General features: G+C 35.3%; 2 protein-coding genes across 2 annotated transcripts in view; one reads left to right on the top strand and one right to left on the bottom strand.

The window, feature by feature from the left end:
• Positions 1 to 1,230: 1,230 nt before the first annotated feature.
• il22ra2 (interleukin 22 receptor, alpha 2) lies at positions 1,231 to 4,287 on the bottom strand (the record flags this gene model as incomplete). Its single annotated transcript, XM_079855987.1, has 6 exons — positions 1,231 to 2,169; positions 2,561 to 2,730; positions 3,277 to 3,443; positions 3,622 to 3,800; positions 3,912 to 4,044; positions 4,206 to 4,287. The coding sequence occupies 5 exons, from the start codon at positions 4,285 to 4,287 to the stop codon at positions 2,581 to 2,583; spliced, it is 711 nt and encodes a 236-aa protein (XP_079712113.1). The 3' UTR covers positions 1,231 to 2,169; positions 2,561 to 2,580.
• An 8,282-nt stretch (positions 4,288 to 12,569) lies between these two features.
• The window catches only part of prim2 (DNA primase subunit 2), a 76,739-nt gene continuing 69,654 nt past the window's right edge, over positions 12,570 to 19,654 (top strand). Inside the window, exons 1-7 of the mRNA XM_079855986.1 lie at positions 12,570 to 12,684; positions 13,090 to 13,238; positions 13,321 to 13,433; positions 13,884 to 13,978; positions 15,631 to 15,751; positions 16,902 to 16,997; positions 17,308 to 17,445. Coding sequence (XP_079712112.1) covers positions 13,097 to 13,238; positions 13,321 to 13,433; positions 13,884 to 13,978; positions 15,631 to 15,751; positions 16,902 to 16,997; positions 17,308 to 17,445 — 705 coding nt within the window. The 5' untranslated portion in view covers positions 12,570 to 12,684; positions 13,090 to 13,096. The remainder of the gene's footprint in view (positions 12,685 to 13,089; positions 13,239 to 13,320; positions 13,434 to 13,883; positions 13,979 to 15,630; positions 15,752 to 16,901; positions 16,998 to 17,307; positions 17,446 to 19,654) is intronic.

Below are 19,654 nucleotides of genomic sequence, written 5' to 3' on the forward strand. Positions count from 1 at the left end.
TACTGCTGCCACAAAACCCCAATGCTCTTCTAGCTGCTAGTCTTTCAAACTGTTTTCTCAATCATTACCCTGTGTAGAAGACTGAATTATTATCTTGTTCATTGTCTGTTGTGGACTTAAGTAGTTCAGTTTCTTGCTTTTCTGTTCTCTCTGTGTGACATTTAAAAATACTGTTTTGTATCTTCAAGATGTGGAGACTGTGACTTGGAACATGCACTATTGAACAAATTGAAACATTATTTTGTGGTTATAGCCTGTCACATGGAAGAGTACTAAAACCCTTAGTTTGTTGGTAAAGATGTGTTGCATACAGTATTGAAAAGCTTTTCCTGGTAGTGTGAACTAGAATTATTTACTGTATTTACGGTAATTATATTCAGAGTAAATGTGCTGTTTGTTCATAAATGATCACAGGGTTTCACAATGACTCTGACTGTTTAAAAATACCCATTATGTGGAGATGTTTTAAAGGAAGAACAAAATGTTGTGTAGCACTGGAATTTCCGAGTCATGTAATGATGATTGTTCATTACATTTATGCTGGTATTATATATATATATAAAGACGTAATGATTACTGCTAGTTTAGATATACAACTGCACATTAAGATTTATCAGAACAAAGGACTCAAGAGACATTGTGGTGCCTCTTTTTTATGTCTTGCAATGAACATTACTTTTATGATGAAGTAACAATAATATGATGCCCGTTTTTGAGGAATTCATTTGGTGTTATTGTCTAAGCACAATAGTTTCTCCTGTTATCGGAGAACTGCAGAGATCAAACTTTTAAAGCAGTTTCATTTGGACTGATTCCCAAACATGAAGGACACAGATGTGTAAAAGACAGAAAACCTTTTGGAAGAGTGGAAGTTTGGAATTAAGCAACAGAATATTCATTTTTCACCAAAGTTGAAGTCTTGGATTGTAAAATGGTTTTGAGAGATTGTTACATGGTTCACATGCACTGCAAATAGTTTTACTGGCTTTGCCTTTTAGTGTCTGCACAGTGTATGTTGTATTGAGCTCTGTTTTTATCTAATGTTTTACCCATGTGACCAATTTAATGTTAAAAGCTGTTCAGTTCTAAATGCGGACTGGTTATTTGCTCCAGGAGGGCTCAATAAAAGGGCTGAGCCCAGAATCATCTCATTTATATCAAATTCTACTATTTTACTTTACACAAGTGACCAATAAAACCTTTATACAACATTAGGCATTGTTTCTCTTTCATCATTGCTTTACTTTTTATTTTCTGTCATGTGCTGTAAACATTCATTTGTTGTATATTGTTCAACAGTCATTAGCCTTAAAGCTGAAGTGTGTATGTTTTTATGTTAAAGGGTTAGTTCACCCAAAAATGAAATTTCTTTCATTAGTTACTCACCCTCATGTCCTTCCAAACCCTATGAACAAACCCATAACACAAATGAAGATATTTTTAATGGAATCTGAGAGCTTTCCATTGACAGCCTATGCAACTTCCACTTTCCAGCCCCAGAAAGGTAGGAAAGACATCATTAAAGTAATTCATGTGACTCCAGTGGTTTAACCTCAATTTTATGAAGCAACTTGAGTGCATAAAAAAACAAACATAATTTACCACTTTAATGATGTCTTTACTACCTTTCTGGGGCTTGAAATTGGTAGTTGCGTATAGGCTGTCAATGGAGGGACACTAAGCTCTCAGATTTCAATAAAAAGATCTTCACTTGTGTTCCGAAGATGAACGAAAGTCTTACGGGTTTGAAACGACATGAGGGCGAGTAATTAATGACAGAATTTTTATTTTTGGATGAACTAACCCTTTAAAATACTGCCTTCTTCCCTAACTTAAAAATAAAATACTTCAAGTCATTTGTTGATTTCCCTGAGAGAGCAAAAGGGTAAAAAAGAGCAAACACCTTCCACACTGAGATGGGGGCGGGACAATCCGTTTGTCCGGCCAATAAAAGATGAGTGTTCAGGAAACCCGTATGCAAACAATCATTATTTTTGACATTGCCTTTGTTTGTGCTAGTGGAACAGAAATTACACACTTCAGCTTTAACGTAACCAAAAGGCTAAGCCAGGCCAACATGACCTTGGTGAACATTTTGCAGACATTCCACTATGTAGTGTGCATGTGTGTAATTTTCTTGTTGAACAAAGGTCCAGAAGCAGCCTCACCCTGCAGGCAGATAAAACAGAAATGTTATAATCGAAACTGGAAATAATATGAATACTCTAAAAATAGTATCAAAAATAATAGTGCTTCTTGTATGTGGCAGAAGAGAACACTCAAAATTGTCAGGATTGAAACTCTTAGGAAAGTAGACAATCACTCTAATTTATCCTAAGGTGGTTGGAACTTGATCTGAGGGTCTCAAGGGTGCACTCTCTATCTCGAATAACAAATAGCGTGTCTGTGCTCACTTTGTCGTCTTTTTGTCTAACAACCATCAATGCCCAGAAGGCAACTTGGAGAAAGCACAAAGGCGGAAACTTGTCATGGGCACCATCATTTATCCCAGGTGTTCCCCTTACTAAAGAAACCATATCATATGTTACGTAAGGCTTACCTGTGGGAGACACTAAACCCTCAATGAGTGTTGACGCAGGTGCTGGAACTCCGTGAGCTTTTGCGGCCTGAGCGAGGAGTAACGGACAGAGCCTGAAGGCAGTAGGTGGTTTTCGGACGTAGCGACTCAATCACAAGCTCCTTGGAGCAACTGTCTGTTTCATGAACTTCCTATTTGGGGAAAGACGATTTTTGTGAAGGTTTAGCATGCTGAATTTAAGGAGTTTGAAGTCATTCATAATAATTATAATACCATAATATCTGGGCTGCCAGAAAATTCCCAGGTTGTAAATAGGCTAAATGAAGCACAATTTGCTCTGCACGTTAATCTTCCTATGCAGAATTTATTTTTATTTTTTATTTTTTTTGCTACAATGCAACAAAATTGTAGCAAAAAAAAAAAGCTAAATGAACTAATTCCTATCATTTGCTCTCTCAGAATATGAAATAGTTGTTTCTTCTGTTGAACACAAACTATATTTTGAAGAACCAAAACATTTGGTGATCACAGAAAAATTTCCTAAAATATTAGGAATTTCCTAAAATATTTTTTTATGTTCCACAGAAGAAAGCAAGTCATACAGCAAATCAGACAAAGTAACTGCCAATACTGTATAAAATGTTATTCACTATTATTATCTTTTTTGTTGAACTGAAGTTGTGTATATAATCTGAACAACACCGCTCTTGACTATGTTTAAATCTATAATTTCTTACCTCTTCTATGCCATTGTGCATTAAGAATATTCTGAAAGTCAGTTTCTGTAGTTTTGTCACTCGTATTCTGCCCTTCTGTCCTCGCAGTGGTGTCCTCGGGGGTCGGATCTGAACTGTAATGGTCTGTCCTGTCACAGTCAGCTTTATCTGGGGTGGGCTGAAATTGGCTGTAATTTGGAGAAAGTTATTAGGTGAGGACTTCCACAGAAAAAAAACATTTTGTGTGCCATTGCCATCACAAAGATAGCAAATACCAATATACCAAAATCAACCATATAGAGGATCATTTCAGATATAGACAATGTATAAACTAGAATTAGAATTAAAACAATGTAGTATACTCACTTTCCCACTGAGGGTAAAACCTGTGGCTAAGGACCCATGATGAGAAGCCCTCAGGGGAGAGGGAACGGACCCTGGCGTAGTACCATTCTCTGGGATCTGATGTCGCCTGGCTAAGGTCACACTCCAGCTTGTGGATTCCTTGACAGTGATCAGAATTAGTCCACTCCTTGTCTCCGTATCTAAAATCAAGAGAGGTCACCAATATGAAAAGGATTCACCATACCATTTATCTTAAGTTAAAGTTACAAACAGAAGTTCAAATTTTTGACAAGAAAGTTGTGCACGCTTACATTTTATACTGAACAAAATATTTCAGGTTTTTGGTAGATTTGTTTGGATGTTTCCAGTGCAAGACATTTCTGAAGTCCAAAGAATGGAATTGTACTTCGAGGGGAGCCAAATCATCCTGCTGAGAAGGGCTACCTTAAAGACAGTACAAGTGAAACTTCACACGGATGGTTCATTGTTTTCATGCAGGCTGCCAATGACTTTAATTTGAAGCTAAAGAATTGTTTGTATAAAAAGTTTGCAGATAATATTAAAAACGCTCAATTTCAGTGCAAGAGACAAGCTATTGAACTTACAGTCTGCCCAACAGAGAAGGGACATCGCTAAAACAAGGTCCAGCCATTGAGGTTCAGTCAGGGCAAACATGATGAAAGGCATTTTGGCTGTTCATCTCTGAGACCTTTAAACCTCCCCATTTCCTCTTTTCGGCCAACACACGTCAGTAAATTTTCCGAGGGCAACCCTTTACCATATATGTCGTAATGTGTGTCATCCTGTACAGTGTATATTATTTTATTTTATTTTCTTGAATCAATGATGTCTAAATGAAGAGTTCAGATGCAAAAGCCTCTAAGTGCCATCTGAAATTTTCTAGAATGATCATTTTTATCAAGCACATTAATTTAAGTTCAGTAATTTCACTTAAATGGCAATGAAAAGTACCTATTAATTGCCATTTAAGTGAAATTACTGAACTTAAATATACGAGCTTGATAAAAATGATCATTCCAGTAGAAAATTTCAGATGGCACTTAGAGGTTTTTGCATCTAAACTCTTCAAATACTTAAATATGTAAAACAAATGAATTTCTTTTGTAAATTATATTCAATATTAGATATCATGATGAGAGTTGTTCATTGATCAAATATGTTTTATGACGCTCCAAAATACATTCATAAAACTATTGTATTGAAAAAAAAATGTTTTCATTTCATTTTAATTAGTTCCTCTGTAAGGATGCCCATACAGAAAAAAAATATATATTTAAATATAATTTAAAGTATCAAAAAATATATGTGGCATATATTCCAAATACATTGAAATATATTTGCATTATTGTTCACTTATATTTATCATTTTGAAATATATTCTGAAATATAACAAAAATATATGATGTTAAGTGTGAAATATATTTACATTTATAATATGTAATGTAAAATATCTGACAAAATATATGGTCATAAAATGTTTAGCTTGCTAAAGAAGGGTCGAAAATGTATTTTGATCATAGTAATTCCTCTACCTTTTCCCCTATACACAACAGTACTACTGTATTATGACACACAGCTATAATAAATACTGTACTTACATTTAAATGACTGCAATGTAAAATGAAACAAATGCAGTTGCTAACTATGCTGAAACACTGATCACATCTAATAGCTAAACCTAAACAAAGTGTCTATCCTTCTACCCCCAGACGCAGTGTTGAAGAAATTTCCACAGGCCACCAAGGGACAACTGGGGACAGCTGTCAACTCAAAAATAGCTGAACTCAGATTTAAAATGAAATAAATAAAAATGTAAAAAAATAAATTGAAAATGTGTTGTTTGTTTGTGAAAATGTTAACTTTTTAAATTTCAAAATATATTTCAAATGAAACAATTTGCAAAAGTTAAAACATATATGAACATATATTGACATAACTAAAATATAGGCTATTTATTGGGCCAATTTCGAATATTTGCATATATTTCAAAAATATATTTCAAAATATATTCTGAAAATAGATTTCAAATAGATTACTTTTGTGTATGGGTGTGGACATCATGCAGAAGTCATATTAAAGTCATACAGAAAACATGCCTGGAAACAAAAAGAGTGGTTTTATCTTGTGCTTGAGACGCTCGTCTGTTCTTCATCACAACACTGCTGCTTTCACACCTACTCACGCTGACAGTGCAGCTCTTAACAGGAAAGGGAAATACATGTACTATAAATTTAATAAGATCAGATACCAAGGCAAGATCAGTTGATACCTACATGAATTTTGGAAACGGTGTAACCACATTTCCTCTTTCATGTATATTTTGAAATGTATCTACCTGCTTGTAAGACCTATAAGACCCTGACCTTTCACTTTGTTCCCTAGCCTTTGTTTTTTTCACTTCACTTTTATTGTTAAAAGGGCATTTGCATGTCTGATATGACGAGCAGTGTCACGTATTACCAGCTAAATACCACATTTTACCTGTTGCCATTTTGCAATGGAAGGTATTTCAGTTTGACAGTGGAAAATAATATCAATTGGTATGTAATTCCATGTATGTTCATTTCAATTAAAAGTAAATGTTATAGTTAATACTTCTATTAAAAGCTAATTTGTTAAGATAAAGTTGCAATTTAGTAAATTTAAAATATATTAACTTTAAATGTAAATAGTGCTGTCAAATCGATTAATCACGATTAATTACATCTAAGATAAACATTTTTGTTTAAATAATATACATATATTAATATACTTATTTGAGAATTATATATGTGTGTGTGTGTGTGTGTGTGTGTGTGTGTGTGTGTGTGTGCATGCGTGCTTGTCTGTGCGTGTGTACACACACACACACACATATATATATAGAAATAATACACACACACACACACACACACACACACACACACACACACACACACACACACACACACACACACACACACACACACACACACACACACACATATGTATATATATATACACTCACCTAAAGGATTATTAGGAACACCTGTTCAATTTCTCATTAATGCAATTATCTAATCAACCAATCACATGGCAGTTGCTTCAATGCATTTAGGGGTGTGGTCCTGGTCAAGACAATCTCCTGAACTCCAAACTGAATGTCAGAATGGGAAAGAAAGGTGATTTAAGCAATTTTGAGCGTGGCATGGTTGTTGGTGCCAGACGGGCCGGTCTGAGTATTTCACAATCTGCTCAGTTACTGGGATTTTCACGCACAACCATTTCTAGGGTTTACAAAGAATGGTGTGAAAAGGGAAAAACATCCAGTATGCGGCAGTCCTGTGGGCATAAATGCCTTGTTGATGCTAGAGGTCAGAGGAGAATGGGCCGACTGATTCAAGCTGATTGAAGAGCAACTTTGACTGAAATAATCACTTCTTACAACCGAGGTATGCAGCAAAGCATTTGTGAAGCCACAACACGCACAACCTTGATGCGGATGGGCTACAACAGCAGAAGACCCCACCGGGTACCACTCATCTCCACTACAAATAGGAAAAAGAGGCTACAATTTGCACGAGCTCACCAAAATTAGACAGTTGAAGACTGTAAAATGTTGCCTGGTCTGATGAGTCTCGATTTCTGTTGAGACATTCAGATGGTAGAGTCAGAATTTGGCATAAACAGAATGAGAACATGGATCCATCATGCCTTGTTACCACTGTGCAGGCTGGTGGTGGTGGTGTAATGGTGTGGGGGATGTTTTCTTGGCACACTTTAGGCCCCTTAGTGCCAATTGGGCATCGTTTAAATGCCACGGCCTACCTGAGCATTGTTTCTGATCATGTCCATCCCTTTATGACCACCATGTACCCATCCTCTGATGGCTACTTCCAGCAGGATAATGCACCATGTCACAAAGCTTGAATCATTTCAAATTGGTTTCTTGAACATGACAATGAGTTCACTGTACTAAAATGGCCCCCACAGTCACCAGATCTCAACCCAATAGAGCATCTTTGGGATGTGGTGGAACGGGAGCTTCGTGCCCTGGATGTGCATCCCACAAATCTCCATCAACTGCAAGATGCTATCCTATCAATATGGGCCAACATTTCTAAAAAATGCTTTCAGCACCTTGTTGAATCAATGCCACGTAGAATTAAGGCAGTTCTGAAGGCGAAAGGGGGTCAAACACAGTATTAGTATGGTGTTCCTAATAATCCTTTAGGTGAGTGTAGTATATAACACATATATAAACAAAAACTTTGATGTTAGATGAGATTAATCGATTTGACAGCACTAAATATAATATCAAAAAACACATTATATATATATATATATACAGGTGAAACTCAAAAAATTTGAATATCGTGCAAAAGTTTGTGTATTTCAATAATTCAAATTAAAAGGTGAAACTAATATATTTAGTTTATATAACTATATACATGCTGCATGATTATACTTTTCAGAGGGCTGACATTTCTGTATTTAAAATCCGTTTTTTATTGATTTCATGAAATATTCTAATTTTCTGAGATTTTGAATTTGGGGTTTTCATAAGCTGTAAGCCATAATCATAATCACTTTTGCACGATATTTTTCGCGTTTCACCTGTATATATAAACAAGTTCCTAGTAAGCTTTAATATGTTAGTCACACATCAAAATAAGTGTACTTCTTTAAGGCACAAAAAATGATTATTAAAACATAATGATTTAACCTGTTACATGTCTCCATCCTTTTTGAGCATAGATCTGAACTTAAATTGTAATTCATGAAATACAGACCTCAGGTTGGTCTCTTTTTAAAGAAGACACTCAGCAGATTATTGCAGAAGTGAACTCACTTCAAAAAATGAAAGTGTAAAAAGGTTATAGAAGTTTAAGTTTGCTGTAAAGCAAATGCACTGAACTAAACATTTTCATTTTTTAGAAAATATATATTTTACAAAATAATTTGGAACCTAAAATTGCAAGAAAAGCATGCCAAGTTTCCCACTACCGGGAATTGACAGTTAACAAGAATTGATAACAAAGCACACCTTTTTAAAAAATGTATTGAAGTGTATTAGGGAACATTGTCATGAAAGTTTTTATTACACTTGTGGCATTTCATTTTATTAATATTATCTGCAGGTGCAGATAAGACTTTTAAGATTTGAAATACACTACAAGAGTACATTCAATACAACTAAACATTTCTTTTGTTTCAAAGGTGAAGAAATGTTGAAAGTTTATATAATTTAGATTAAAGCACTAACTGACCATCAGAACACAAATTATGCTCAAATAACATACACCTTGCTATATGATGCTATACTTTAATCGAGACTGAGGGAACATTTGCCTTCAGATGTCAGGTGTCTTTCAGCTCCTGTATATATGCTCACCATGTGCTCATTCACTGGGAATCTAAAGGCTTCCAGATGGGAAGGGTCAAGACTCTTTTTGTTGGTCTATCAAACTACCTTTGACCCAGTTGCCATGGTTTCATTATCATTCTGTTCAGACAACCCTGCCCCACGCTGTTGTTCTCCCCATCTGATTTACCCCCCTCTCTAATGTACTCACGGTGAGCACTTATATGTCCCCTCACCTGGCTTTAGGTAAAGAAATCTCAAAAGAACTGGCAAAAAATGATTTGTACACTGCTTGTGAGTCACTGCATTATGTGAAATTGCTGCAGAAATGCGCCTCACTCGTGTCATGTGTTCTGTTACTTCCCTAAACCATAATCCAAAAATCCAAAAGTTCACAAAGTTCAGTGAGCCAACGGATAATTATGTGATTGATGGAAATATCGTGCATGGATCATATTGAAGCAATCTGGTTACCATTTTATTCATTCACACTTTTACTTTTATGATTTACATTTACCATATGAGCAAATAAACAAACAAAAGAGTGAAGGTAAGCACATCTCTTTATCTGCATGCATTTATCAACCAAGTGATTTTCAAATAAATTTATGTCATTTATTATAATAGTACGCTGTATTTGCATTAACATCCTTTGCATCTTTGCATATCCTCCCTTCTTTAATAAAATGCATGTGTTTTTTCCCATGAATAATGAATGTGCAGATAATAAAAGGCCTTCGCAGTGCTTGACATTTAGATTTTTTTGTGTGCTTGAACTTCCTTGTTCTATGCCCTTTTACACTGACTGACACACAGAGGTGTAAAAAAAATATTGACAAATCAGATAGCTAAAAGTATGAATATATAGTATCAAAAGTGTCTCGCAAAAAATCCTGCATGACTTTAGGGATCGAGGACACACCAGATATTAAACTGAGCAAATGGTTTTAGTTAAGATTTGAGTTGAGTACTGATTGTCGACAGTGTTCATATTGAGTTAAGTTTGTCCATCTTCAACAAAGTCTGCAATTAAAACATATAGGTTTCGGTCAGATTGTGCTGTGATGACTAATTAAATGTACAAGGAGGAATGATGAATGACCAGGTGTGTCCAGATGCAGTTTAGGATTCAATTGATGTCATTGGCTGTAGACGTTCAGCTCGCAGTGTAATTTGATCAGATTGTTAGCTTAGTAAAAGAGGAAAGATTTTAGTCACGATGACCTTCAACAAATCATCTGAAATGGAAATGGAATTGAGTATTAGCACAGTCTTCGGTTTCAATAGAACTTGAGTAAATGACTTAATTCTTTAAAATGAAGTGGAGTATCATGACGTATAACTCAATTACACCCCTGCTGTTTAGTCTCATTTGGATCTGCTTTACTTTTACATTAAACTTACACTACCATTAAATTATTATTATTTTTTTTTTAAAGAAATTAAGACTTTTATTCAGCAAGAATGCATAAAATTGATAATAATAATAAAAAAAAAAGAAATAAATACTGTCCTTTAAACATTGATAATAATAAGAAATGTTTATTGAGCAGCAAATCAGCATAGAATGATTTCTGAATGATCATGTGACACTGAAGACTGGAGTAATGATGCTGAAAATCAGCTTTGCCATCACAGGAAGAAATTACAGTTTATAATATGTTTAAATAGAAAGCAGTTATTTTAAATTGTAATACTATTTCACAATATTTATGTTTTTATTGTATTATTGATCAAATAAATGCAGCCTTGGTGAGCATAGCAGACTTTTAATTTTTTTTTTTAATCTTACAAACTCCAACTTTTGAACGTTAGTGTCAAAAAGTTTCTCACCAGCTCTGAACAGCCTGCTGAATATCCATGTAATCATTGTTGTCAATATTCCAACAATACCAGTAACTCTTTTAGTTCCTATGCATTAACATAATGCTACATTTGTAATAATATTTATTTTTCAAGAGGAGACTGTTTAAAGAAAATAAACACTACTACTCTATAGCCAATGGAGGGCAGTCTAGGCCAAAAGCAACATCCCACTGAGTAAGTGTTTCTGCATGCTATCAAGCAACTTGGGCAGATGCTGGTATTTTAAGTACAAATTATGAACATACAGATCTATTTGTTTTTGGATCTTCAATAATATTAAAAGGACATCTAAACAAATAACTTCTGGACATAAAACTGCTGAGGGATCAAATAATGCGATTTAGAGCAGGGCCTGCTGGAAGAAAGCATTGAGCCGTTCTGTCTGAGGTGAAAGAACTCATTCTCTCACAAGAACCATTGATAAGAATGATACAGTCAGCTGGTTTGGTCACATAAGTCACATGTTTACAGAATGGCATGTGTGGGTGGGATAAGGAAGTACAGTAAGTATCTCTTTGATCAGAATGAACAATCTGCCACTAGTGTATTTTTGTGTGTAGAACCTGAAGCAACAAGGTTATATGTCATATAGGTATGCCTATATTTTTGTTCAGTGCAATTATGGAGTTTAGTTCAGTGTAATTATGGAATTTTGTTCAGTGTAATTATGGAGTTTTGTTCAGTGTAATTATGGAGTTTTGTTCAGTGTAATTATGGAATTTTGTTCAGTGCAATTATGGAGTTTTGTTCAGTACAATTATGGAGTGCATTTATGAAATATGCCCAAACTTTCTTATTTGATTACAATGATAGCAGATACACTATGCATCATGGAAAGTTGAGCAAAAACATGTTAGAGAGACATGAAGATGAAAAGAGCTAGAAAAAACTTTGTGACCACAAAAAAAGTGAGATAAAACAAAACAAAATGTAAAATGGACAATTGTATGCTCTATAATAACTAATTAAAATAATTAAAATGGTTTTCTATTCAGAAAAAAACAAAGAAACAAATGCATTTCAAATAAACCTTTTTCATAGTCTATAGCTAGTGGCAAGGTATTCCTTAGTGACATTAGTAGCCAAGAGAATTAAAAAGGTATTTTAAAACGTACCATTTTAAGTAAAGGATAAATAAGTGTGTGCATAAAACAGGCAACACTTAATTGTTGGTCAAAGTGTAGTTGTTGTTGCTCACAACAAGACGATAACAGTTAAATTACAGTCACATAAACTACGAATTTAGACTAGATGTCAATCATGCACGTCTCACTCAACGGGTTCACAAAAAAAAAAAAAAAAAAAAAAAAAAAAAAAACGCGTTCTTTTGAGTAGAATCTTTTCAATGAATCAATTGAGTTTGTTACAAAAAAAAAAAAAAAAAAAGAGAATCGAAAGTGAGCATTTGGGTTGAACCGAAAATGTAACTGGTGGTGCGTAAGTTACTGACAAGAATGTTGCAAATAAAACGTCTCTAATGTGTTTACGACTTTATTATACGACCGTTTTATGCCATAAATATGGCTTTATTGGAACGTCAGTGACCACGTGACCACGTGGAAAAGTAATACGTCACGATGTAAAAGGATGGTTGATCCAGTAGTAGCTTGAGGCGGAAAAAAATGTATCTTTGAATAATATAAAATATTCTTTGAATCGAGTTGTTTGTTCGAAAGAACCGATTCGCGGAATTGATTCAGACTTTCCATAACCAACAGAAAGCACAGGACAAAACAGCCCCCGGAAACAGCCCTTCGCAGAACACGATTGGTGAATTTTGAGAGTGACGTCATATAGGCGCGCTTTGTTTGGAACGTCAGCTCTTTGGCGGGATTCACGCTCAGGAAGAGACAAGCAGCGATTGTTTTTAAAGTGTGAGTTTGTTATTCGTTGTCAGTTACGTGTAGTAAATATGTGTTTTTCGTAAAACAACATGAAAATATTGGCATGCACGTATTTTACCGTTAAATACGCACGAGGACTTAGACTGCTGACAGACAACAGATTGTATTGCCTGCTAACTATGAACTATGATAGCTGGTTAACTTAGCATGAATCAAGTTATAATTCATTATTTAAGTAAATTATTGTTGCAGTTTATGGCATGCGAGCTGTACTGTAATGTGGGTCTGTTTCTGTGTGTGTATTAATCGTCAACCTCTTTTCTCATTAAATTGCTATACGTTAGGTCTATTAATATTTTCATATTGATCAGATCATAATGTTTTTAAAAGATGTCACATGATTTTGTAAACTTACTGTTAACACTCTGTGTCTAGAATTGCAATGCTGTTTTCAGGCAGAAGAAAGAAGATCGGCAGCTCTCAGAATGATCTGTATGATCACTGTCTTCAGTTCTATGGACAGCCTCCGCTGGACAACATCTCTCTCGCTGAGTTTGAAACTTTAGCAGTGGAGAGGTTGAAATGTGAGTCATCTGCATGTGACCGGTGTTTTTAAATGAGAATTATTTTAATATTCTACTAATATATTTATATGATTAACTTAAGTGCTCAAGACTGTGGAAAATCTTGGTGTGAGCTATGTGAAAAATACAGATCTATACATGAAGAAATTGGAAACGGAATTATCAAGTCTGAACTTCCCACTCAGGACAGAATTGGTGAGGACACATTCTTCATATACACTTGTATTTATTTATTTATTTATTTACCTATGGGGATACAGTGATGCTGAGATTTTGTGGTGCTATTTTTAATGTTTATTGCATACATTTTATTTTGCAACACTACACCGGACATTCAGCACTTGTGTGTGCCAGCCGAATTAATCGTTAATCATTTTGTTAAAAATAGTTTTCTTCTTTACAGGCATTACTTCTTTGATGTTAGCTTTTAACGAGTCTATAATGAAACTATCCCACACCCAATACATTGTTACACCTCCTCAAATTAAAAAGAGGGAATATATTTTCATTTAATTATGCTTTGGTCATTGGTCATAGAAAAATTATTAATTTTATGATGACTTAAATGACTCATTAATTTAAATGAGTGCACTCCATGTATTTGATATCTTTTTTTCCCCCCTCAACAATCTCCTAATAACCCAGGGTGACCAAAAGGTTCAAGGGGGAACATCTGAATATGAGAAACGAAGAAAAGACCATATCTCCCATTTCATTCTACGCTTGGCTTATTGCCAGACGTAAGTATTCTTAATTTAGGAGGTTCTGATACAGACAAACTAAAATTAAAATGGCCAATTTGTCTGACTCTAATCTGTCTTTGTTAGTGTGCTAAAATTAATGCTATGAATATGTGTATATGAAACATTAATAATCTTAAAGGAGACATATCATGCTTTTAAATCGTTCCTTTTTACATATAAATCATACATTTGTAGTCCATATAAAGCGGAACTGCAATGCTTGGGTCTGAATTCCTCATTATTATAGCTCCACAGGCCCCTTTTCTACTCCTTTTCTGATGTGCGTCTGAGAGCTACTCATTTTGGTGCGGTCTCTTTAAATACAATTGAGACACTTCATACCCCGCCCCCTCTCCAGGATGCAGAGGTGACACTCGGTTCAACTCCACCCCGTTCGGCCATTTTTGTAGTTTGATAGCAGAGATATGATTATCTAGCGGCACAGAAACTTTTTATTCACACGTTATTAACAAAATGTCAACAACGGAAGACTTGTCCAGCCAGCCTTACATGTTCAAGCCAGAGTCGGAGCCGGAGCGAGATGAAAATGAAGACGACGAACCTGCAGAACAACGTCTTCATATGGATGTATCGCAATGGTGTGTTACTGTATTTACACATGAAACTTTGGTCTTCCGACCTTTTACCACCGTGTCGAGCGTGTGGGTTACTACATCCAACAACCGAACATTTGAACTTTACCCTCTCGTAACTTCTGCAGCTTTTAGCTTGGACTACAAAATTGCAGCGAGAAATAAAAATGGCGGATTGCTTGAAGTGTTGGGCTGGAAGTCAATGTCCTTATTTGGCAGTTCCGCTGCAAATACTGTGACGTAATAGTTCACAAAACGTCATAGATAACAGAAAAATCGGAACAGGTTGAAAAATAAGGCCAAAACAGAATATAAAGATATCAACGAAGCATCTGAAGATAATAATTTAAACTTTTCTGTACTTCTAAACACTCCAAATATACAACAAAATGCATTTAAGGGCTAAAAAAGTGGATTTAGCATGATATGTCCCCTTTAAGGCAAGCTCACACTACAGGGCTGTAAGACTACGATGTGCTCACACTACACAACAAGGTTTCTGGTCATCTGTCATCTTCGTGTCATAGCAGATCTCATATTTAACAAGCGAAGCCGACCCCAAGAGGCACCGATTTGGCCAAGTATAGGGCTCTGCAGGACATTAATGGGAGTTACCAGATCGGTGCGCAAAGCCAAAACAGAGGGCCATTTTCAACCTCGTTACCTGATTTCCTCACGTCACGGTTACAGTTGTTTAGGGATGGGGTCAGGTAAAGGGCATAATTTTCATTGCATGATATAGAAACACCCACAAATTTAGAAAAGGCCACTTTTGTTCTGTAGAGACCTCATACTCAATTAGGCCGCGATCTAAGGGTTTTGTCGCAGGCCATAGAAATCTGTCTGCGGCAGCAAAATCAGTCCAAAAGTTGTGTAGTGTGAGTTTGCCTTTAGTTAAAGCCAAACATAATAGCTTCAACTATGCTGGGGTTTGCTCCCAAGCCCTATTCATTTCAAATGTATATATTGAAGATCATGTATAGGCAAATTTTTAAATTAACATTGGCAGTGTTAATTAAGGTATAAATTAAACCTTAGACTTTTATTTCATTCTAGGGAGGACCTCAGGCGATGGTTTATCCAACAGGAAATGGATCTTTTCCGTTACCGGTTCAATTACCTTTCTTCAAAGCACAAGACTGACTTTTTGCATAAAAATAATTTGAAGTATGAGACGGTGAGGCTATTTAACATATTAATCTCACTGTTGAAACCTCACCAATGCCTTTTCCTTGACTTTGATGTTATTAGAAAAGAAAAAAATCTGTTCATTTAAAGGGTTAGTTCACCCAAAAAACAAAAACAAACGTCAATTGCAATTAAAAGCCTAAATCTGTTTACCATATAAAGTGATCGTGTCTCTTCAGACAATTTGAACTAAACCGCTCAATTCATATGGATTAGTTTTTATGATCTCTCTATGAACTTTTTGAAATGACAAAGTGGTAGTTGTGTGGACTGTCAATGGAGGGACAGAAATTTTTCAGATTTCATTCAAATATCTTCATTTGTGTTTTGAAAATGACCGAAAGTCTTATAGGTTTGGAATGACATGAGGGTGAGTAAATGATGACAAGTGATTCATATTTGGGTGAACTAACCCTTTAATTTAGATTGCATTATTAGATAACTATAAACCTGAAAAGTAATTGCAATAACTAACTTTATCTATTCTTAATCTATTTGTTTTTTTTGTTCGAAGTGTGTATTTTTACAGACACAATATATAGTTATTTCTCTCATCTGTATTGTATGTAGTGTTTTCTGTCCTAATCAGATTCAGAACTCTTGTGATTCCCAACATATTGACAGATCACTTCCATCTGTCTTGTAACTGAAACATGGGAATTGTTTAGTACATGCCCCTGCTAAAACCTTGATTTAACTTTCTAATTTGAAAGATCCCATCATGTTCATTGATGTTTTAGACATGTACAGGGCCCAGTGGAAGTTAAATGTGTTTTCACACACAGTCCTGTAGGGGGCAGTTGTTCTACACTTAAAACATTGCTCATCTTTCAGTTCCACTCTCTTAACAATCCTAATATGATTTCAGAGCGGTGCCTAAATGCTTATTTTCTAGCTGTAAATAAATGCTAATGCTATTATGTCTCTGAATAAATGCTAAATGATATGTTTTGTCATAACCTTTTTACATGATAATTCAATTATCTGTTTTTCTTTCAAGTTGCTTTCTGAATTGTGGTGATAAATGCTTTTTTCTTTGCCAAATGTTGTCATTGCTTTATCTCTTTTAGTTTCTTGAAACTAATGTCTGTCAGCTGTGCTATTTTTTTTTTTTTTTTTTTTTTCCTTTCACTTAACAGGTTAGTGCAGAGGAAAAGAAAATCTTAAAAGACAAGCTCATCAACTCCAGTTATGGATTAAGTGGAATCACAGTGGAAGAATATGATTTCTACAAAGTAAGATAATTATAACTTTCTAATTATAAAAGTGGTACAGAGTTATGAAAAGCCATTTCATGCCGAGTCTCTGAAACTTTGTAAAAGACGACATGCTGAAAGACCCACTTCAACAAATCATTAAAGTTTATAATGCATGTTCTATGGGTTATAAGTGTTTAAACAAAAATTGTATTAACATTATTCATTGACCTGCCTGTGAATCTTTTGAAGTAAGCATAAGCTGTAACACTTCAATATTATGGATGTGCAATAGATTTAAAATATCTGTTATTAACAGTATTTCACTTATTATTTCTCTGTGTCAAAGGTCCCATTTCAGGATGCCCTGGATTTAGTGCGCACAAGGAAAGTCTACTTGCTGGCTGGCAATGCCTATATTCCCCACCACGAAATTGTCACGATTGTTCTGAATGACTTCCGCACAAGACTGTCCAAAGCCCTTGCGGTAAGTAACTTGGTTATTTTGAGTTCAATGTTATCGATGCTTCTCAAATGGTGCAATGACACAGACACACTAAGGGATTAAATAATGTATATAGTCACAAAATTGAGACCTTTTCCACAACAATCAGTGATCACTAGAGATTCATTTGTACGTGGCAGTTTATCTAAGCTGACCGAGATGGATGTCGTAAACAGGGCCTATGCTATGTTACTTTAACCCTTCATCCACTCCACGCATCCTGTAACAAATATTTCTCTTGCGGGTCAAAATGACCCGAAGGCCTAAAATGATACTTTTTTTTCTTTTCTTTTTTAGTCCAGAAAGCTTATATCATTCCATTTTTATAATATTTTTTCTATTTGTTAATTTGTTTATGTACCTTTTGAATTTTTAGATTTATCAATAAATAATATAATTTAAGCATGTTCTTCACCTTCAACTTAAATTCAAAATAATTTGCAATACATGCAGTAACCAGCTCAAATCAACTCAAAATATCTCACATTGGGTCAATTTGGGTGTCTCTGCCGACCTCTTGTGGAAAAAAATAATAGAACATTTTTCATAACTCTTGCCACTAATGGCCTTATAGCTCTGTATGAAGAGCAAATGAGCTGTTCCGCTGGGTCCTAAAGTCAGTTCTTGAGGTTTTCTCTTCAGTATGCATTCAAATACACATGTAGATATTATAAAATCTTTTTTGGGAAAGTTTTAGCAGTTTTAGTTTTAATTGAGCAGTTTTTAAAATTATTATTATTTATTTATTTTGTATTCATGGTTCAAGTGCGACAAATGTCCTAAGGTCTTGGACCACTCTGATTTTTTAAAAGATAAAATAAAATGAGTTTTGGGTCAAAATGACCCAAAGGAACGCATTATCGTGAGGGATGCTACTTTATACCAGATTGGGAATAGTTTGAGATTCACTCAGAATTCATTGATGTATACAACCCCACATTTAGTGTTCCTTTCCTAAAATTCAAAGGTTTCCTATTTTTGAAGGGTTCATGGGGAGTTATTGTAAGCTACAGAAATAAAGCTTGTAGCTCACAGTTAGAGTTGATGGGGGAGCTGCATTAAGGTGGTCTTGGATGACTAGAAAGGTAACGCGATGGAGAGGTTATAGCAGTCATGAGATTGCTTTTTTTTTTAAGGTGTAGAAGAGTGGGCGTCAGAGATGATATTTTGGAGAGGCTTAGCGTAAAGTGCTTGATGGCACACACTGAGAAGTCATGGGTCATTTCCACCCTCAGACGGAGATTAAAAGGCAGCTAGGAGACGGAGGAGGTCACGGGGAGGGTTGTTGGTCAGGAAATCAAAAGCAGCTTTTCTGTTAGCTCCTGCCAAGATTGCTGTACCCACCGTGGAGGCGACTCGATTTAATTTTTTTCCTTAACCCTGCCAAATGGCAGCAAAATGTGCTTCCCTGCGATATGCTATTATCCTTTGAAAAACAAGGCTTGTGTTTATATTCCTGCCATTGAGTTTCTCCCCTTGCATCATATTTATAACACATGTAAATGTAATGTGTGTCAGGAGATTCCCAGTAGACCGCACATTGAGGTCTTTTCATGCTTGATGTGGAACGTGAGGGTTGCTGCTTACTTGTTGTCTTTTGTTCAGCAGCACAAGCACAAACATTAAAAAATACACAGGATCATACTGGCTTAGTCTTTTGAAAAGGAAAATAGTTAGACACTGCACTGAATATGCTACATTTGTATATATGGAGTCAGTAAGATATTTTATTCAGCAAGAAAGAACGCATTCAATTAACCAAATGTGACAGCGATATCAAAAGACCAAATTCAGTATAAGGTGTGGTTAAGTGGTTTTCACGTCGAATGTTTTAGAATGTCCTGCTGTGTTTGTGATTTTAATACTGCACCAGGTGCTGTATATGGATCACAAGTTCAAAAATGTGCATATCATTCACACACTTTTGTTGTTCTTTTGAGATGTGCTGCAGTTCTCTGGATGCTTTGCCCTCTAGGTCACTGTGCGTGCCAATCACGTGACTGAAAACTATGAATTTGAGTGGTTTCTGAAGGAACGTGACTGCTGAAAATTCAGCTTTGCCGTCACAGGATTTTAAAATAGAAAACAGTTATTTTAAGTTCACAATATTACTACTTTACTGTATTTTTGATCAAATAAATCCAAGCCTTGTTGAGCATAAGAGAGGGAAAAATATTTCAGTTTGTTTACT

The sequence above is a fragment of the Squalius cephalus genome, assembly GCF_949319135.1.
Source record: "Squalius cephalus genome assembly, chromosome: 21".
NCBI lineage: Eukaryota > Metazoa > Chordata > Actinopteri > Cypriniformes > Leuciscidae > Squalius > Squalius cephalus.